A 22,308-nucleotide genomic window follows, 5' to 3' on the forward strand; every position below is an offset into this window, starting at 1 on the left:
GATGATTGAAAACAGAAAACTGCTATTTAACTACTTTTTTTTTCCCCCTGGCCCTGTACTTTCCAGCCCTGGCATCTCAAAACTATCCAATTGAGAAACAAATGTGTTAGTAGAATTGATTTAGGAATCATTTCCACTAGATTTAAATCAAATATAGAAAGCAGAAAAGAAGGCTATATAAAGGAATGTTTCCTTTGCTTATTTACTATTCCAAATTGCCACTGTTTCCTGCAAGTGTTCCTTTATAATTTTCATGGCTCTAAGACTGAGTGTTCATATGTCATGAAGTGTTCTTTTACAGCCATGATAGATTTTCTTCCAAATCTACCCTTTCCTACCGAGTTAACAGAACCATAGCTTCCCGCATTTACTTCCAATTATAATTTAGAATTATTTTCTTCTGCTGTGGAAGAAGAATGAAAAAGCGTGCCTTGGTTGTTAAACAGGTCTGTTAATCTGCTGAATACTGACTGAAACTTCATAATTGCTTCAAGGTGAAACTTAAGTAAAAGTAATTTTAAAAATTCCTCAAAAGGTATTTAGCAGTCATTATTTTCCATGGAAAAAAGTGAAACACTCTGCATTTCCAAGAAGTGTTCTTTATTTAATCTATAAAACAACTCATTTAAATCTCTACTCTGAAAATACTATCATAGAAAACTGAATCTTCTAAGGAAACAATCAGGATGCTGAGCAAGGATGGAAAATCTGATCCTAATAACCAAACATAATATAAAGAGGTTTAATTAACTGAATATGGAAAATATCCATGAATTATTTTTTAGTGGGCACAACTAACACTGAAGTTTAGAACCAAAAAGACTCTGATGGGAAATAAACCCATCAGAGTTTATTTGTATATGCTGGGCATGGCAGAGTCAACATGCTTGACATGGCCTGGGTAAGAGGCCATGGTACTACTGAATTGGTCAAACTAAGCCACTCTAGTCCAACCCAGAAAATATAGCAGAGCATAGTGAAGAAGGTGCTTATTCCCCAATCCTAGTGAATACTGGTGAAATAATTTTTTAAATAGTAGCTCTTCAGGGATTCACTAATGAAGCTATTACATCACCTCCTAGTTTCACATGGAAGCTATGTTGGTTTCTGACTGGAAATCTTCAGAGTTTCCTAAAGACCTATTTTAATGAAATAGTGTGGCGGGGAAGGATGGTAGTTGAGTAAAGGCTTGTAACTTGGAGGGCTTGAATTCAAATCCTTACTCTGCCATCTACTATTAAAGTGACTCAGGAAGGTACTTTCACTGTTCTGTGCCTTGGTTTACACAAATGTAAAATGCAGACAGTTACCATATTATATGGTTATTGTAAATCTTAAATGAATATATGTAAACGAACAGAACAGTACCTGGAAACATAGTAAGCATTCTTTGTTAAGCATAATCACTAAAAAAGAGCATTCTTATTCACCAATCTAAAGTATGTTATCTTTCATTTTTCATCTTCCTTTTGATATTACTCACTCATTCAGAAGCTCTTTAGGGGCCCACTGCTGGTTTTCAGTATTGGTAACACAATACTGAGTGTGGTCTCTGCCCTCTGGCAACTCCTAGTTTAATTAGAAGAGCAGATACGGGCACAGCTGTGCCACAGACGCTGTAAAAGAGCTTTGGGAGCACCGAAGTTGGAGAAGCAAATGCTATCTGACTAGAATGAGTATGGGCTTTGGAGACACTGAAATCTGAGAGGGACTTTGAAGCATCCATGTAGAGGAAGGGAGAGTTGTGAGGCCAAGTCTTAGGCTGGAGCAGCAATGATGGGTGACAAGGCTGTCAAGTTGCTTGTGCCCAGGACTCTGCACCCTACTCTGTGGCAGGCAACCTTGGCTCCAGAGTCTAATCAAAAGTCAATTTTAGGAAAATTTCTCTGGCAGCAGTATAGTAACTGCCTGAGGTAGAGAGACCAGCAAAGTGTCTGCTGCACTAGATGGTCCAGGTAAGAGCAGACAGATGGGCCCCACCTGGGGTGTTCAGCACAGGTACAGAGAGTGCTGGAGAAGGTCACCAGTGCAGGCCCGGACACTGGGACAAAGAAGGAGCTTACATCAGAACCTGGAAGGCATTTTACTCTTTCACCCAAGACACAAAAGAGAAGGAGCAGGATTGGGATGGTCCAACTCTCACTCCATGGCCAGGCAGTTTTCCCCCGACCCTCTGCCTCTTCTGCAGAGCTATGGGTTCTTCCTGGACATTTCCCGTAGGCTCTCTTACCATCAAGTCCTGGTCTTAAGTACCTAGAGTAACCTGTACTCTCTCCTCTGTACAGGTTTTTCTCCTTCTCACTCCTTCAAAGGGGCTTCTAACAGCGCTGATGGTTTCTGCATGCAAAATCCTGCAGCCAAGTCTTACCTTACATTGGCTTTGAACCTTGGTGTAGCCTGAAGATTATCTTCAGGCCAAGACTGACATGAATGTGGTGGCGGTGGGGGTGGAGCTGCTCAAGGCACCTGCCTGTAAGACTGTCCATGCTTCCCCACTTTAAAACGAACTGTGGGTAAAACACACTGTCCTAACGGACATTGTGTTTTACCTGAGATTCAGTTTCAGCTTGTGTTTCCATAAGCCAGCCATGACTTTTGTAATCCTGTGTTCCTCCCTGCAAAAGCTGATGGGGAAGCACAGGGAGAGACTGGCCAGGGACCAGGCTTCTGAGCAAGGATCAAACCATTCATGCTTCTCCAGCCCTGCTCTCAGTTTACCTCTGGTCACCTACTTGTCAACAGATCTAACTCCACTTTTTAATTATCATTATTATGTAATATTATTAGTTTCTAGTGTAGTGCTTTGAGCCTATATAAGCACTTTTTTAAGGTTTTATGGCCTGATGCAGTTTCAATTTTTATAAATGTTTCATGAACACTTGAAATAAAGGTATATTCTGTGTATATTGATTACAGTGTTTTATATATAATTATTAGATCAAGTTTTTTATATATTCCATTTTCTACAGCCTTTTGTCTACTTAAATCTGTCAGATTTAGATAAGTGTGTTAAACATGTCTACTATGATTATGGTTTTGTCAAATTTTCTATTTTTATCTATGTCTGCCTTTAGTTTTTGGACTCGTTGATAACTCATACACAATGGCTGATGAATGCTGTACTTTTGTGGTATACATAGTTTCCGTCAATACAAAATGTTCCTCTCCTTCTCATTCAACATTTTTGGCCTTGACTTCTGCTTTGTTCAACACGAATGTGAACACTCCTGCTCTTTTGTTGTTTGTCCTTCCTTAGGATACTATAGTTTATCTCTTTATTGTTCATCTCCATCACATTTTTAGGTGTCTTTTATATGAGATATAGCTTTGCTGCTGTGTTTTATTTAGAGCAATTTAATTTTTTTCACACAGTGTGGTTATCATGTTTGGTTTTATCTTAGGTGCATTACATACTTTTTTTTTTTTTTTTTGCTTTTTTCCTTTCTTTTTGAATTCATTTTGGTTTCTCTTCTTCCTCTAATTGTTGAAAAGGTTTTGTTTTATATGTATTCTACTGTGGTTACCTTTAAAATTCCTTATTTAAAATATTTTTAACTGTTTAAGGAGCTTTTAAGGAACTGATATTTCTCTTATCATCATGAATTAAAGCCTCTCTCTGTCCCCTATCCCCCCTACCTTTTTGAATGAGACTACATCTGCTAGTAGTGGGCACCTATTCTCTCATTTCCTATCCTCTCCCTCACCAGCAGGCATTGAAATACACCAACGTTTTTATTTGAAAACTTCATTTTCACCTTGCTTCTCCTATTTCCAGATTCCAACAAACAGCTTTAAACTTCACAATCATGTTAGTTACTATCCACTTTTAATCGTAAAACTTGCCACTTTTGTTGCTTACTACTTTATCTGGTACAGCAACCTTCCTATTTTTTAGTTTCTTATTCCAATTCACTTTGGCTAAAGTGCTTTCCTTAAGTGACTTTGGTTTTTTTTGTTGTTGTTGTTTGTTTTTTTGAGAAAAATATTTGAAATGTCTCTTTTGCCCTCACACAGACATAATGATTTCACAGGGTACAAAATCCTAGGATCCATTTCTTTTCTTTAGAACTCTAAACATCTTTCTCCATTATTCTGTATCATTCAGTGTTATAGAAAAAAACCTGATGCTAGTCTGATTTTTCCCTCCTTCATGGAGAAGCAGTTTTCCCCCTGACCCCCTCTGAATACCCTTGGGATTGTTTTGTTTATTATTAAATCCTGGCACAGTTGTTCTAAACTTAGGATTTATTCATTCATTCATTCATCCAACAAAAACATACATACCAGGCAAACTGCCAGGGACTGGGGAGAAGGTGGTTAGCAAAATCAGTCATGATCTGCATCTTAGAGTCATTATAGCCCAGGTGCAGTCTTGTCAGGGAGGTGGAATGTTGGCTAATAGTGCAGGTGCACACACGGTGGTGAGTGCTATGAAGGAAGGGTGCAGGTGCTATGTGAAGAAATCTGACCCTCCAGGGTGGACCAAGGATGATTAAGCTGGAATCTGAAGGATGATGTGGGAGAGGCAGGTGGGTCGAGGAAAGAGCCTTCCAGGCAGAGACAAGTATATGTGATGGCGGGATTGTGAGGTGGGACAGCAAGCCACTGAAGCTGAGCACACAGAGAACACAAGGAAAATGACTTCAGCGAGGCTCGGGGGTGGGGATGCCCACCACGCAGGGCCTGGGAGGCCATGGAGAAATGAAGTGCAAGAGGAGCTGCAGAAATGTTTTAAGCTGGAGCCTAACGGGTCAGGGAGCATATTATTGGGGATAAGAAATGAAGCTGTGGAGCTAGTTAGGAGGTTACTGCTGGTCCAGGTAAGAGATGACGGGGCGTGGGGGTGGGGGTGGAGGCGGCAATGTGGCAGAGGAGGTAGAGAGAGAGACTGGAGTGGTAAACCGGACTGACTGTGAAGCTTTCACGGGGCAGCCGCATACCTGTACATTCTAAGAACTAAGAGTAGTGGTGGCAGTGACGGTTGGCTTAACAGCAGCTACATTTTAGGAAACATTCACAGCGAACCAGGCCTTGTTCTAGGTGCCCTGTCTGTATTAACCTGCTTAATCCTCACAGTGACCCCACTAGGTAGATACTATTACTACCATAATTTACAGTTGAAGAAATGGAGGCACAGAAAGGCTAAGTTACTTGCCTAAAAGCTCACTCTGAGGAAGCAGCAGAGCCCAAATTCAAACCTGGCAATGGAATCACTCTCAAAACTCAAGTATTATAGGAACTTGTATCCTGCTTCTTTCTGATTTTTAGAGACAGGGTCTCACTCTGTCACCCAGGCTGGAGTGCAGTGGCACGACTATAGCCTCGAATCCCCTGGGCTCAAGTGATCCTTCTGGCTGAGCCTCCCAAGTAGCTAGGACTACAGCGTGCACCACCACAGCTGGCTAATTTTTTTTTTTTGAAACAGAGTCTTGCTCTGTGAGTCTTGCTGTGTCACCCAGGCTGGAGTGCAGTGGGATGATCTCAGCTCACTGTAACCTCTGCCTCCCGGGTTCAAACAATCCTCCTGCCTCAGCCTCCCGAGTAACTGGGATCACAGGTGTGAACCACCATGCCCAGCCAATTTTTATATTTTTAGTAGAGATGGGGTTTTACCATGTTGGCCAGGCTGGTGGTCTCAAACTCCTGGCCTCAAACGATTCTCCTGCCTTGGCCTTCCAAGGTGCTGGGATTACAGATGTGAGCCACCACAACCAGCTCTGTTTCTTTCTTGATATTTCATATATATTTATTTTCTAATTCTGAAACTGTTACTGAACATGCTGGATTTATAAGTCTCCTTCCACTGACATTTCTATTTCTTTGTACTTTTGCTCCTATTTTGGAAGAATTCCTGGAGGAGGGCTTTGGGGTCCACTTCTCTACATTGCAACCCTAACAGTATCACTGACACTTAGAGCCTCGATGCTGTCACCCTCTCACATGAGGTTATTCCAGCAGTCATGCCTTTTATTTACAGGAATCCTTGCTCTCCAATGACTCTTTCCTCATAGCTGCTGGCTCTTGTTTTATGATGCCACATCTTTTAAAATCTGAGAATGAACTCTAGAATTTTTAAAAGCTCTCTCTTGATTCCTATACTCTTTCACTGGGAACTCCTGTGTCTTGGTTTACTTTTTTAATTATCTACTCATATTTGCAAACAGAAGTCAAGGCTGAACAGCACTGATGACTTGTATTGGTCTTTGTCAGCAATTGTGAGAGGCTTTATTTTAGGCACACCGGTGGCCACTTTGAACAGTTTCCACAGAAAAACCAGGGAGCTACTCAGGGAAACTCAACACTTTAGAGGGGGCTTCACCAGTGGGCTGTGATAGAGCTTTTCCCTCCATGTTAATGAGAGGAAACTGCCCAGAAGTCAGGCAGAACCAGGAGCCTACCACACAACCCCCACCTGATGTGGGGACATTCTCTGCCAAGCGAGGAAGCTGTGTAGGGGCTTCATGGCATGTGTCTGAGGCACGGCCCCTTCAGCCCACTGGATCTCTGCACTCTGAGAATAGGGGTGTCCAGGGGCTCCCATGAGGACACCATCCTCTTACTTCTCATATGATCCCCCTCCTCTGTCTGTCCATCCAAACTTAGCCTCACATTTCTCCCAGAAGCTTCATTGTACATGTCCTTTTCTGTTTTCCAGCATGGTTTTAGATATTTTCTTACTTTCTAATTCTGATCTTTTTAATGGATGGAGGAATATAGAAATGGTAAAACTTATTACAGTTAATTATAAAAAAGACCATACTCTGCCCCCATCCCTTAACCATTCTGGATAAATGAAGGTTTGTTATTCTTTCTCTAACAGCAGACTAATGCTTAAGAACTCAAATTATAAAACTCTTAGAAGACAACGAGGAAAGCTTCATGAGATTGGATTCAGCAGTGACTTCTTAGATATGACACCAAAAGCACAGACGACAAAAGATCAAATAGGTAGGCCGGGTGTGGTGGTTCACATCTGTAATCCCAGCACTTTGGGAGGTTGAGGCGGGCAGATTACGAGGTCAGGAGATTGAGACCATGCTGGCTAACATGGTGAAACCCCATCTCTACTAAAAATACAAAAAATTAGCTGGGCGTGGTGGCTGGTGCATGTAGTCCCAGTTACTCAGGAGGCTGAGGCAGGAGAATGGCGTGAACCCGGGAGGTAGAGCTTGCAGTGAGCCAAGATCATGCCACTGCACTCCAGCCTGGGGGACAGAGCGAGACTACATCTCAAAAAATAAAAAATAAAAATAAATAAATTAAATAGATAAACTAGACTTCTTCCAAAACTAAAGCACTAGTGCATTAAAGAACAGTATTAACAGAGTGGAAAAGGTAACCCATAGAATGGGAAAAATATTTGTAAATAGCATATCTGATAAAGGATTAATACCCAAAATATAAAGAATTTCTACAGCTCAGCAACAATAAACCAAACAACTCAATTCAAAAATGGGCAAAGTCCAATATGACTGATATAAAAAGAGGAGAGAGCAGAGAATGCATACTGCAGAGGAAAGGCCACCTGTGAGCAAGGAGAGGCCTCAAGGGAACCCACATGCTGACACCTTGACCTTGGACCTCCAGCCTCCAGAACTGTGAGAAAACCCATTTCTGTTGGTGAAGCCAAATAAATACATACACATTTTATAGAAATGTATAAAGGACTCAAATAGACATTTCTCTAAGAAGGAAGTACGAATGGCCATGAAGCACATGAAGTGCAAATCAAAACCAGAATGAGATACCACTTCATCCCCATTAGGGTGGCTATTATTAAAAAAATTAATACAACAAAACAGAAGCAAATAAGTATTAGTGAGGATATGGAGAATCTGGAACCTTCCTGCATTGCTGCGGAGAGTGTAAAATGATGCAGCTGCTGTAGAAAATAGTATGGTGATTCTTCAAAAAATTCTAACAAAAAATTACCTGTGATCCAACAGTTATACTTTGGACATCCAAAAGAATCTAAAGCAGGGACTCGAACAGATATCTGTGCACTAATGTTTATAGCAACATTATTCACAGTAGCCAAAAGGTGGAAACAACCCAAACGTCCATGGCTGTATGAATGGATAAACGAAATGTGGCCTATACGTAACAATGGAATATTAGTAGCCTTAAAAAGGAATGAAATTCTGATACATAATATAATATGAATGAACCGTAAGGATATTATGCTCAATAAGAAAAAAAAAAAAGGGACAAACATGATTCCACTTATATGAGGTACCTAGAATAGTCTAATTCATCGAGACAGAAAGTAGAATTGTGGTAACCAGGGGCTGAGGGGAGGGGCAAGTCAGGACTTATTGTTTAGTGAGCATAGAATTTTGGTTCAATGATGGAAAAGGTGTGGAGTTGGACAGTGGTTATGGTTGCACAACAATGTGAATGAATTGAATACCACTTAACAGTCCACTTCAAAATGGTTAAAATGGTAAATTTTATGTTATGTATATTTCACCACAATAAAAACACAGATTAAACTTGCATTCCCAATGAATACAGGCAATCTTTTTATTTATATTGTTGCTGGTGTTTTTCAGTTATTATGATTAAAATATTCCTGTCCTATGCTCAAATTTTCTTCCTGCCTGAGCAATGGAAGAAGTATTTTCTATGGAAGTGACTCTATTGAGTGTTCCCAAACTCTGTCATGAGGTTATCCCACCCGAGATGGACACAGGGGGTGGCCTGGGAAAGGACTGTGACCACTGAGGGACGATAACGAGCCACAGGAAGGAAATAGGAGTCGCTTCTGGTCACTTTCGCCCGCCGCTCTTACTCCTGGGTGCACTTCGGAATCACCTCAAGACTCAAAAAAAAAAAAAAAAAAAAAAAAAAAAAAGAGACCTGCAACCACACAAATACCAGGCCTCACCCTCAGAGACTATATGGTCTCTTTGCTCCTAGGTGGAGCTCAGATGTGGGTGTTTTTTCAAAGCCCCTTGCCATTTTGATGCGAAGCCATGGGGAGACCCGCTGAATTAGACCCTCCTCAGAGAGCTCTGGAGTACAGCTCAGCATCCCCCTTTACACCTCCACCATTAAATAATGGCAATGTTGTCTCAGAAGCGAGAAGGTTTAAGTCTTAATTTTGATAATCCTTACACTAGAAAAGGAAAACATGTTAAAATTCATGAATTCAGCAAACATTTGTTCAAGCTATTACCATCAGGGACTGTGTCCGGCCTGGAGATGCAGGGAGACCCGAGCGCCCTCCTAGTGTACTCCCAGGCTAGCAAGGCGGCCAGGGGCAGGGAGGACACTGACATGAGCGCCACCTTGTGGAAATATTCATAAATGCATAAGCCAAGGATTCTAGGGGAAAAGGTAGAAAGGGGCATCCATGTGTGATGGAAAATCAGGAAAAACTTCCCAGACAAAGTGATTCCTGCCTCATCAATGAGTCTGGAAGAGTAACTGGAAATTAGCTAGGCAAACGTGAGAAGAAAAGTGACATTCCATATCCTAGGCTGGAGGGCAGTGTGTGCCACTCTTGGTTTAATCAGGCCCATCAGCTTAGGGCAATGCTGACTGACCATGGCGGTTGGCCTGAGGGATTTAAAATTGAGGTGAACTGATGTGCAGAGTGTTTGGGGTCAGGGTGCTGCTCAGGGAGCTGCTCAGGGAGCCGCTCAGGGAGCCCAGGAAGAATGCCTGCAAGCCTTAACTTCTGAAGCTAGTGCAGAAAAATGTGTAGTAGTCACAGCAAACAACCTGCATGCCAAAGAGAGAAGTGGTCTGCACCCCAGCCCCCATGTGAGCGGTGCAGGGCAACAACCCTTAATCCTAACTATTTACATGAGTAAAATAAATAATACCTCTTTAATAGATTCTAGATGAAAACTATTACCCGCAGATGTTCTCCTAGGGACTCTTAGGAAAGTCAAGGTGGTGAAAAAGGACTTTTGCCCCCTTGTGACTTGATTAGAAAGCATGAAAATCATTCTTTTAAATCCTTCCCTATGTGCCATCAGGAATTTGCATATTGAATACTTGTCTCATGGTCTACATAGACTCACCTACAGGGGCCAGCGGCACTCACATGGCACCAAATGCCTTGCAAATCTCAATGTTACAAATGGCATTTTCTTCTGAAAGCTCAAGTGCTGTTTGTTTAGTTTTTCAGCTGGGAAATTTTAACAATGAACACATATCTGCTCCTAAACAACTCTTTAATGATCTTTTTTGGCTTTGATTTTCTCCTGTTGATCACTCTCTTTTGGGGGTATTTAATCTAAAGTAAGGGCTAGCGTTTATCTCAGCATGCCATCCTGCATGCTGAGCCAATTCATTGAATGATAATGAGCACAGGTCCACCCGCCAGAAGAGAAATGAAGTTCATCATGAGCCCACAGCGGAGTTCAAATGTTCTTAAGTACTACTGTTAAGAGTGAGCTCACAAAGCTACAAGTGGGTGCAGATTCAGATAGTCACAGAACAGCAGGAACTTCTGTATATATTTTACTTCAACCTCAACACAACCCAGAAAGCTGGTGCAATGATCCCTAATCTACAGGTATTAGGAAGAAACAGATGTTCCCCTAGATCTTCAGGCTGCACAGCCTGTATGTGTCAGAGCAGGACCCAAGGATAAGTGATTCTTCCACCCTACAGCTACCTGCATGGACCTCACCACTGTGAAAATCAAACAAAACACTGACCTAATTCATCAAAATAAATGTGTGAGCCAGCTGAACCCAAAGGCACAGTCTTGTTTCTTGATTAAGAGTGACATTCACCAAGTGTCTACAATGTTCTACTCCTGGCTGCTTTGCACGTGATGTCTGATTTTGTGAAAAATTTCATTTTTCCTGTTCTGCAGATGAAGAAACCAAGAAACTGTTCTGCAGGCTCAGAGACTAAGAACTCAGTGACTTGGCTATAGGTGGGTGAGTTGGAGACCATCTCTGTGGACACACTGACCTGACTGACACTGAATCCCAGACAACTCACTTAGCATACCTAGGCCTCGGCTCCTTATATGTAAGTGGGGATAATAAAACTAGCATATCCCTTGCACAGCTGAGTGAGGATTCATGAAGAAAGAACACAGAATGCTTCCGAATGCCTGATGCTTGGTAAATGCTCAGCAAACAATATATAATTATTGAGTCTGCTGGACATCCCGATAGAAAGGAAAACTTCAGGTTTTCAAAATTTTTAGTTCTGGAATGAATGTTTTATTCCATTGAAATCTTGAGGAGATCTCCAATATGTAAATGCAGAGCTGCTAGAATTGAGGTGGACAGAGGCCTGGAAACCCCTCTCCCCACTTCTTCTTCAGCCCTGAAAGGCCTCTGCAGAGCCCTCCCTCTCCACGTCCACCCCACCTGACCCCACTGCCAGCTGCTCCAGAGCAAGCACCCTGAGTATGAGCACACAGATGCACAGGTGCTCAATGCCCCACACGTCCACCTCTACCCAGCACAGCCCTGGCCACAGCACATGCAGACAGAACCAGACACAGTACTGAGGTCATCAAATCCCTGCAAGTCTCTAGATTGCACCATGTTCTAGAAATAGATTAAAAACTGAGTAGCAGGCTGCCTATTGCCCCAACACTCTGCCACCTGTCCCTGCGGTTCTATAAGTTGTTGGGACAGAATTACCACCCCCTGGCAGCTGCAGTCCTCTCCTGGTGACAATCACACTGTATCAACCCAAGGACAAAGTCCCAAGCTGGTCCCTAGATCCTGCACTAAAAGGTACCACATGACACATCAAGTCACTCTACTGAGAACATTCAGTAACTTTATAGTTCTCATAGAAAACATTCACGTGTGGAAAACAGCACACTTAAATCACGAATGACTCCGAAGTGGCAGGAAGACAATTCCCTCCATTTTCTTGCAATATTTATATTCATGAAGCAAAGTAAAACGTCATTAATTTTGACTGCTCATTTGGCTTTGATGATCATCTGATCCAGGCTGGGCTGAAGCTGATCACAGCATTATCTACTGAGAAAAGGTCTGCCAAATAAATTAACCCAGGCAAAATTCCTGTTGACAAACATTGAGATGAAGGAGACCCAGAATAACTGTCATTCCCATGTCCCTGCAGAGAGCCCACAGAAAGCAGGCTTCAGCAACCTGCCCAGAGTGATCCCTTGGCCCCCTCCAGTTTCACGGTCATCATTTATAATAATTTTTTTAAAGGTTTGCCTGGTAAACTTGTAGCGGGGACAGCCGCTCTGGGATAGTGCAGTCACTCAGCCCCACTCACAGGCTGGGGCTATGGGAAACCTGGGGCTGGGACTGGGCAAGGAGTGGAAGGCAGGATAGTCTGGCTTCTGCCTACAGGAAGGATGCATTCTGGGAGTCGGGGCGGCGGAGCCTCAGCAATTATAATGAGAGATGTACAACCACTGTGGCAAGGTGCAGAGGTATGGAAGGCTGAGAGAACAGCACGTTATAACGCGGGAGGAGCTATCTTAATTGAAGCATCAGCAAAACCTTCCCCAAGAAGGCAGCCTTTAAGCTGAGATTTGAAGGATGAGTAGGGCTGAACGAGGAAGGAGCATTTCCAGGCAGGGGCATCAGTGCAGGCCCCAAAGGGAAGGGCAGAATGTGCTGGAGGAAGTGATCTCTGCCCGCAAAGACTGAGTAGAGGGGAACAAGAATAGTAAGGTGGGCAGGGGTGGGGCAGACAGAGCCTGGCAGGTGCCAGTGACAAGGAATTGTTTATTCCAAGAGCATAAGTAGCCCCTGAAGAGCTGTGAGCAAGGGACTGCCAAGCATCTGGTTTGCATTCCTGAAAGATTCCTCTTGCTTCGAGGTGGAGTGGACACGGGAGAGGGCAGGTATGGATACAAGAGGCCCAGGCAGGCATGATCACTGTCTTCCTCACTTCCAGCCTCAACACCCTCCACCGGGACAACACACGCACAGTGAATCCTGAGCTTGAAAACTTCAGTCAGGTGATGCGATTTTTTTTTTTCCCTAATATGCAGACTCCTATTTTACACAAAATAGGTGTTCTGGTTAAAAGAATGTTTTAATTACCCAACATCACTGTATTTTCTGCACATAAATTACGACTCAAAGGATAATACAAACTACACCAATTAAAATTAACCAAACTTAAATTTAATACATCATTTATCACCATACCATACAACAGAAAAAGGTGTTAAAAAGATCTAAGTGTCTGCTGATTTATGAGTATAATCTGAAAAGGCTGTTAAAATTTTATAAGCCCCTAATAGCTGTGGTATTTAAGACCTCCTCTCACTTCCCAGCCCCCTATGGGCTCATTACCCAGATGGCTGTCTGAGCCTCCAGGCCCAGCCCTCCTCCCCAATTCATCCCGCACCTGCCAACATGTGGTTCTCAAACTGTATTTCTAATCACATCAGTCCCCTGCTTGAAAAATGTTGGACTCTCCAATGTCCACAGAAATGAAGAAAAACTTCTCATCTTAGCACTCAGTCCTCACCATCTGACCCCAGTTTGCCCTTCCCAAGAGCTACACATACCCTGGGATAACTTGTTCCAAAAACACACCCTGCCCATGATCCCTCCCTGCCCTGGCCTGGGCCTAGCATGGAAGGTGCCTCTCAGATGCCACCTCTTCCCAAGACCTTTCCCGAAATTCCCCCAGTGGCTGTGGTTTTCTCTTTAAATGTAATCCCCAAACATTCCACTTGTACTCATTTTCGACCCCACTATATATCCGCCATGCTCTTGTAGCCATTCTCTCTCTGCTAGATACAAAACTCCTTGAGGCGAGGGGCTGCTACATTCAGTGTGTGTGGAATTCAGCCAAATGTCACTTCTCCCTCTATTAACATTTGGCGGACGGTCAATTCCAACAACTGGCCCCTCCACCTTCCCAGCCCTTGGCTTCCTTACTTATCTCACCTTTTTTCTGGGAGTCAGAGGTGACTCTATCTAGGTGAACCTGTTCATTTAAGGTCTTGATCTCCCCTCATTTCCTCTCCTTTGGGACTTTCAACACTTATCACTTCTTAAAACTTCAATTTCTCCCCCTCCATCATTAAAATGGAGAAGAAAAAGCTGTTCTACCCCTTGAAACTGCCACCGTCTCTCTTTTCTACTCATTTGCTGCCGCATTTCTTGAAAGAGTTGTCTCCTGGCCCTCCTGCCTCCTAGTCATGCTCCCCACCCACTCTCCACAAAAGTCAGGGCCTTTTAAGCCTCCACTGAATAGAAACTACCACCAACTGGAAAGCTGGTGATAGGCCATAGGCGAGGAGGAGTTGGCTGCCAACAGAAGACAAGTATAACCAGGTGCACCGCCTTACACAACCTCAGTCCTTAGAATCAGAACTTGTCAAAATCACACAACCCTCGAGTTGGAGGGGACCTCAGTGGCCATTGCACCCTTCCTCTTCCTAACCCATACCTCCTGGCCACTCATCAGCACAACATCCTTTCAAATCCCTGTCCAGCCAAGACAGAACCTCCCCAAGCCTTTCCCAGATCAAATCTCTCCCCCTCTGCTCCATTAGAAACCTAACTTTTTATTTTTATTTTTTGAAACAGTCTCCCTGTGTCACCCAGGCTGGAGTGCAGAGGCACAATCTCGGCTCACTGCAACCTCCACCTCCTGTGTTCAAGTGATTCTCATGTCTCAGCCTTCTGAGTAGCTGGGATTATAGGCGTTTGCCACCACGCCCAGCTAATTTTTGTATTTTTAGTAAAGACGGGGTTTCACCATGTTGGCCAGGCTGGTCTTGAACTCCTGACCTCAGGTGATTCACCTGCCTCAGCCTCCCAAAGTGCTGAGATTATAGGTGTTAGCCACCGTGCCCGGCCAGAAACCTAACTTTGCTCAGACCATTCTGCTTCCAGCTGTCTTTCTCCCATACTCACCAAGGGTCCTCCTCTTCCCACATCCAACAACGGAATTCATCACTCATCCACCCCTTCTCTCCAGTGACCTCGCCACTGTCCACCCTAATACCCTCTTGCTGGGCCTTGTCTCTTTTCCTGGCTCCTCCCCTGCAGTCACTTCAAATGCCTGCCCCCAGGATGCAATCTGAGGCTGCCACAGAGTCTCCCTGTGGGAGCACATCTATCCCCAGGGCTTCGACACATCCTGGTCCACAGAACTCCAGACCAGAAAACTAAGCCTTCCTAGACTTCACCTGTATGAAGAAAAGGCACGGAAGACCTGTATGCTCCCAGCCTGCTCCTTCCACCTGGCCGTGCTGGCCTGTGTGTCACTTCATTTGGCTGGTCCTGACTTGTATTCTTTATAACACTGATTACAATGATAATCTGTATAATTATAGCACTCTCCTGAGTTCTATGAGTCATTCTAGCAAATTAGCAAACCTGAGGAGATTGTGGGAAACATCCAGTGCAGTCAGTTGATCAGAAGTGCAGGTGGCCTGGGACTCTCCAGCTCGTGGGGGGCATGTGAAGTAAGGGCAGTCTTGTTGGAGACTGTGCCCTCTAACCTGTGGGGTCTGCACCAACTCCAGGTGGTGTCAGAATCTAATTGCAGTACACCTAGTTGTATTTTTAGCAGAATAAAGTACCTACTGTGTGCCAGCAACTCAACTGGGAACTGCATATACTGTCATTAATGGAGCACCATGTCCCACAGGCCACATCCTCGAATTAATAATAAGGCACATGCCAATGTTGAAGATTCCTAATAAATATCTGTTTTAAGTTCTCAACTTGAACAAATCTACACCTCCTGGTGAGGGTGAAGATTGATTTAAGCTCAGTTCTTTCAAGCAGTGGTTCTTACTGACACCTCCTGGAAGTGGCTGAAGTGAGTCTGTCACTTGAAATTAACTGCCTCCCTTCAAAACAGAGCTAAAAACTTTGTGTGGACTTCCTCACTTTTAGCCAATCCTCAGATTCCTGAGGTGTAGGAACTGAATTCTGAGGCACAGAACAGTAGAAACCTCCCAGGGTCTCACTGGCTTGGCAGAGCTACGTGGCCACTGGTCAGCTTTGAAGCCAACTGCACACCACCAGTGGGGCTGCCTCCAGTGTTTTCTTTCCATCTTGCGGGCAGGCATATTAATTTTTTTAAGTAGTAATCATTATTTTAAAAAATATCCTCCAATGGAACAGAAATAATCTTAATTCTGCCATTATGGTTGTAAACATAAGATTATTTCAAGAACAATGTTTCATGTCACCTGAGAGCAAAATTTCAGTATTAGGGAAGTTCAACATGGCAATAAAATGACAGTGTAAGAACTACTAGAATGACATGAAACATCACAGTTTCAGTGTTTGATACTCAAATGAGTTTCTAGTGATGGGCTATATGATGACCTCACAGAGATACAAACAGGACAGGCTCTTAGGGGCTTCTACTGAATGTGCTCAAACCCACAAATGTTCCATTTGGGCTCTTAATCTGCTTTGCAAATGCAAGACAGACCTAGGCTCCAATATGGTGCTCTCACTTGACTATCACACAGCATTTTCAAAGTAGAGCTCCTCAGACTGTCCTGGCCACAGCAGGGATGTGGGTCCCCCACCTCTTTCTCCCCTTCTAGAGATTGTGTGTGTGTGTGTGTGTGTGTGTGTGTGTGTGTACATGTAACTTGGAAATGAGGTGGGAAGCACCAACTGAACATGAAGGCCTAAAAGGTCTTTCCCTTTTCCCAGAGAATAAATGAATTGTATGTGGAATCTAAACAAAGCCACAAATTTTCAAGTTAGAATTAGAACAAATAGAATTATCCTATCAACCAAATCACTTAAAGACTTCCAAAAATATCAATAATTTACTGAAAGCTAAGAGGCAAAGCAAGTTCATGTGTGAAGTGAAAAAAATTATTTAGTGTGACAAAAGTTGTCTCCTTAGAGACAGACACTTTATTCCTATTTTAAAACAACGATAATGAATACAGAGCAAGGAAATAAGTCATATTTTATTATGATGGGTATGTTTTTAATATGCTTTGAAAATATACTGAAATGCTTAGAAAAATCCAAACATTGGTCTTGTCATGGAAAAAAGAATTCCCACAGAATTTGGCAGTCCTAGCTAGGCCAGCCCTAATGCACAAACACATACATCTTTAATTTTAGAAATATCAATGTGACCCAAATTCTAGGGGAGCCAATGCAAATATTCAACAAGTCTATTTGATACCTGATCATCTACATAAAGTTCCTACATTAAAATCCAGGAAGAGTTACCCAAGTTGCCCTCACCTTGCATGATCCATGCAAGGAAATGGGCAGACATCCCACCTGTTAAGGAGATATGTCTGGGAAGTCTGTGTTGAAACAAGGCTCTGGGAAAATCTGAAGCAAAAGTCTGTCTGCGGCTGCTTGAGCAGTCACAATCCTCACTTAGAAGCCCAAGCTTGGGCTCTTACTTGAGAGTCCCAAGGTGGGAGGCCAGGAAAGGAGGGCTGCACTGGAGGGCCCTCGTGGTCATCTCCGGCAACTGCCTCACTTTACACAAGAAAACTACGTCCCAGAGAAGTAGAAGGACTTTCCCTAATGTTGTCTAAATTTTCCGCTCTAAGGTACACTTCTGGTCAGCAAGAAGCCTGATTTTCAAAAGATACACTATGCCCCATGTTTTCAGGACCATGGACTCTGAGCGGGTCGAGGGCAGGCCTCTTTCAAGAGTCCTCGGGACCGTCCAAGATGGCTCTGCTGCCTCTCCTTCTGCCTCCAGGTGGAGACCTAGGCTGAGATGCCAGCTCAGTTCTGGAGCTGCAAGAACTGAAGACCAAAGCAAACAGCTGGAGTAAGAGAGGGATGGAGAGGTCAGGGGCCTGAGACGTGGCCTGGCTGAGGGCTGGTGCTCTGGAGATATGTGTTAAATGTTGAGTAAAAATCTCCTATTTGTCTTCTCCCATGATGCCACATGACAAGACCCACCACACAGCCGTCCATGAGCGCTGTACCCCTCAGATGACTCCTGGTATTCTTCGTCCTCTGGCTCCCTCAGATTTATAGTATTGTCAGAATAAAAGTGATGAATCCAGTTCAGAAGACAGCCTCCATCCCATCAGAATTCTGAACGCGGAGATCTTGACTACGGCTGGGAAATATGCACAGAAGATGGGGCAAGCACAGGCTGGCAGCCTGACAGAGCTGTGCTTCAGAGCTCAAGATTGATGAGATCAATTTTGAAGCCTTTCTGCCTTCATTTTTAGAGTATAGATGTCACCGAATTTTTTTTTTTTTTTTGCCTCTGAGCCTCATGTTTCAAACGCCATCCTTCCACAGTTATCACAGGCATCATTTTCTATAACCCATAGAAAATGAGTTGTTTTATGATAAAGTAGCATTTTAGAATGTGTGGTCCTACTGCAGGGCTAATTCAATTCAGTTGGTTGTTCAGGGAATAAAAACTTTAAGACAGTTATACTCAATAAATTCTTGAAATACTAGAAATCTAAGTTTATATTTTGGTATTAAATATATCAATAAAGCACTAAACTTATCAATAAGCATTAAAATGACTTGTCAATTTTTATATCATTGTTAAGTTTATCAATAAACATGATATATTTTAATATATCGGTCTTCTAGAGAAGGGAGCCAAAAGGTTCCAGCTAACAGACCCCTGGAAGGCAGGAGCCAGGTCTAGCTCTCACCACCGAATCCCCAGTGGCCAACCCAGTAGCTGCCACGTAGATGCCTGTGGGATAAAGGCACAGACAGGAGACAAAATGGAACAGAATGGGCATTTTCTAATCACCCTCCAAATCAATTTCCACTTGATCTAACCAAAGAGCCTATTTTGAAAGTTCAAATATTTCATCTCCTGAATATGATATGATGTAGGGTTTTATCCAAATTTGTCTTTTAAAGCTTCCTTCAACCAGTGCATCATTATAAACAGGAGCATAAGAACAGTCCAGCAGGAACAAATGTCATCACCCACACTGCTCACCTGCCATGTCGATGGCAAAAGGCCTGTCTGCTCTCCAGCCGGTGTACCAGCCAACAACTTTGCCGTTTTCCACCAGTGGACGTTCATAGCGCCGCCCACCAACCAGGCCCACAGGCCAGACAGAGACCTTGCGAGTGGTTCGCATCTATAAAAAGGGAAAAGACATGTGTTTTAAGTTTTCTTAGGAAAAAGAGGGAGGAAATGAATGTGATCTATGTAGAAGAAGTAGGGCTGGTAGTGGTGTAATATTTCAAAAGTTGAAGGTTTCAAAACTGAATCCTGCTGCTGCTAGAGTATGGCCCCCATCTGTTAGGCTGGCTGCTGTGCCATGATCTCTACTTGGTCATAAATTGGGCTAGGGCTCAAGGTTTAGGAGGAATAAAATGGGTGTCAATATCTAGACATCACTGATTTGAAGCTAAGTTGCAACTATCAGATATTTTCCTATTTGTTTCAAAGTTGAATCTTTAAACAATACTTCTATCTTCCAAGGTGAGAAAGTTTAATTCCCTTTTAGGAAACTTCATTACTCAGGAAGAACAAAAACTTCACTCAGAGAAGTCACAGGAGCGTCCTTTCTCTGACTTTTCTATTGCTATACATACACAGAAATCTTGGCTGGGGACATTAATAATGGGATCCAGATACAGACCTGAACCTGGCTTCTTCCAGAGTGATAAAAAGAAACACACACCCTAAACATTTGCCTGCCTTTCAAGGGCAATTGGGCCAAACTAGAGACCGCTGGAATCACTTGTCCTTGTTACACACAGTGGAATCCTGGTTAAACATGACGCTCAACTGAAAGTTACTAGCTGGATTTCTTTAAGGGGAAAGAGATACCCACAAGAAAGCTTGCTGATATTAGGCAGCACTGTAGGAGAAAATCGCTACCACCACCTTTTTCCAGGGCTCGTGCTGAACAGCTCAAAAGGCATCTTAGCATAAACTAGAAAAAGGTGCCCCTTTCTCGGGCAGACACACCCCATGCTGGAGCCCATAGCTTGGCAAAATACAAGCTGGACTTAAGCTCCACATACCCTCACAGCTGGGTGTGCCTTGGACGAGGTATAACCTGCACAACTGCATGAGGTGGTCTTGTTGTTGAGGTGATTATAATTTCAACAGCAGTGCTTTATCTTTTATTTGCTATAGAACTGAACCGGGTCATAATCAGTTAACCAGTGGTTAAATAATGATCATCAACCAAGGAATTTTTTATGAAAGGAAAAAAATGATATACCTGGGAAAGATTTTCAAATACAATAGAAATGAAAGTCACAATATTAAAGAGTAAAAATAATTAGAAGCTCCCATTATCCAAGCTTCCTGGTTTTACTTATTATTATACTATTAAGAGGTGACAGCGTGCTGGCAGTCCTCACAGCCCTCGCTTGCTCTCGGCACCTCCTCTGCCTGGGCTACCATTTTGGCGGCACTTGAGGAGCCCTTCAGCCCACCACTGCACTGTGGGAGCCCCTTTCTGGGCTGGCCAAGGCCGGAGCCCACTCCCTCAGCTTGCAGGGAGGTGTGGAGGGAGAGGGGCGATCGGAACCGGGGTTGCGCGGGGCGCTTGCGGGCCAGCTGGAGTTCTGGGTGGGCGTGAGCTTGGCGGCCCGCACTCAGAGCAGCTGGCCGGCCCTGCCGCCCCGGGCAATGAGGGACTTAGCACCTGGGCCAGCGGCTGCGGAGGGTGTACTGGGTCCCCCAGCAGTGCCAGCCCACTGGCGCTGCGCTCGATTTCTTGCCCGGCCTTAGCTGCCTTCCCGCGGGGCAGGCCTCAGGACTGCAGCCTGCCATGCCTGAGCCTTCCCCCGCCTCCGTGGGTTCCTGTGCAGCCCGAGCCTCCCCTACGAGCACCGCCCCCTGCTCCACGGCACCCAGTCCCATCGACCACCCAAGGGCTGAGGAGTGCGAGCTCACGGCCGGGACTGGCAGGCAGCTCCACCTGCAGCCCCGGTGCGGGATCCACTAGGTGAAGCCAGCTGGGCTCCTGAGTCTGGTGAGGAGGTGGAGAGTCTTTATGTCTAGCTCAAGAATTGTAAACACACCAATCAGCACCTTGTGTTTAGCTCAAGGTTTGTGAATGCACCAATTGACACTCTGTATCTAGCTGCTCTGGTGGGACCTTGGAGAACCTGTGTGTCGAAACTCTATCTAACTAATCTGATGGGGACGTAGAGAACCTTTGCATCTAGCTCAGGGATTGTAAACGCACCAATCAGCACCCTGTCAAAACAGGCCACTCGGCTCTACCAATCAGCAGGATGTGGGTGGGGCCAGATAAGAGAATAAAAGCAGGCTGCCCGAGCCAGCATTGGCAACCCGCTCGGGTCCCCTTCCACACTGTGGAAGCTTTGTTCTTTCGCTCTTTGCAATAAATCTTGCTACTGCTCACTCTTTGGGTCCACGCTGCTTTTATGAGTTGTAACACTCACCGCGAAGATCTGCAGCTTCACTCCTGAAGCCAACGAGACCACGAGCCCACCGGGAGGAATGAACAACTCCAGACGCACTGCCTTAAGAGCTGTAACACTCACCGTGAAGGTCTGCAGCTTCACTCCTGAGCCAGCGAGACTACGAACCCACCAGAAGGAAGAAACTCCGAACACATCCGAACATCAGAAGGAACAAACTCCAGACGCGCCACCTTAAGAGCTGTAACACTCACCGCAAGGGTCCGCGGCTTCATTCTTGAAGTCAGTGAGACCAAGAACCCACCAATTCCAGACACACTATCTTGTTCCAAAAAGGGTTTTTTGTTTTTTTTTTTTTTTTTAGAGTCAGAGTCTCACTCTGTTGCCCAGGCAGGAGTGCAGTGGTGTGATCTTGGCTCACTGCAACCTCTGCCTCCCAGGTTCAAGTAATTCTCCTGCCTTAGCCTCCTGAGTAGCTGGGATTACAGGCACCCACCAACATTCCTGGCTAATTCCAAAGAGGGGATTTAAGGGTATGAAGCATTCCAAGTAATGAGGTTCTCACAGCATTGGTCTGCCTCAAATCTAAAGTTACTATTTTTTATAGTATCTATCATTTTTTCAATAAATGAACTGCGACTGTCTTGTGCTAACTCACACTAACTTTTACAACTTTTTTTTTTTTTTTTTTTTTAACAAGCTGAGGTACAAGTGACTGCAGAAAAGTGTTAACAAGCCTGAGACTGTTATCTTTAGAAAGGTCTGCTTGCAAGGCTTGCCCTTGGCTAGAGTCCGGGAACACGGCTTTTGAAACATTTCCTACCCTTATAAGGTTATTTTATCTGTCTGAGGCACTGAACAACTGCTTTCCTTTCAGGAATATGAAATATTGGTGGGCAAGAGTGCCTATGTGACAAGCCCTGAACAAAAACCCTGAACTCTTGAGTCTTAAGTGGGTTTCCCTGGGTATAATCATTGTACGCCTGTGACTACATTTTCACTACTGGAGAGGTGGCGTGCT

At 44.1% G+C, this 22,308-nt stretch overlaps 1 protein-coding gene across 2 annotated transcripts in view; it reads right to left on the reverse strand.

The window, feature by feature from the left end:
- Nucleotides 1-22,308, reverse strand: part of B3GAT2 (beta-1,3-glucuronyltransferase 2) — a 98,297-nt gene that overhangs the window by 13,953 nt on the left and 62,036 nt on the right. For both annotated transcript variants that reach the window (XM_054492389.2, XM_054492390.2), the window contains exon 2: nucleotides 18,871-19,015. In XM_054492389.2, coding sequence (XP_054348364.1) covers nucleotides 18,871-19,015 — 145 coding nt within the window. The remainder of the gene's footprint in view (nucleotides 1-18,870; nucleotides 19,016-22,308) is intronic.

Source organism: Pongo pygmaeus, chromosome 5 (assembly GCF_028885625.2).
Source record: "Pongo pygmaeus isolate AG05252 chromosome 5, NHGRI_mPonPyg2-v2.0_pri, whole genome shotgun sequence".
Lineage (NCBI taxonomy): Eukaryota > Metazoa > Chordata > Mammalia > Primates > Hominidae > Pongo > Pongo pygmaeus.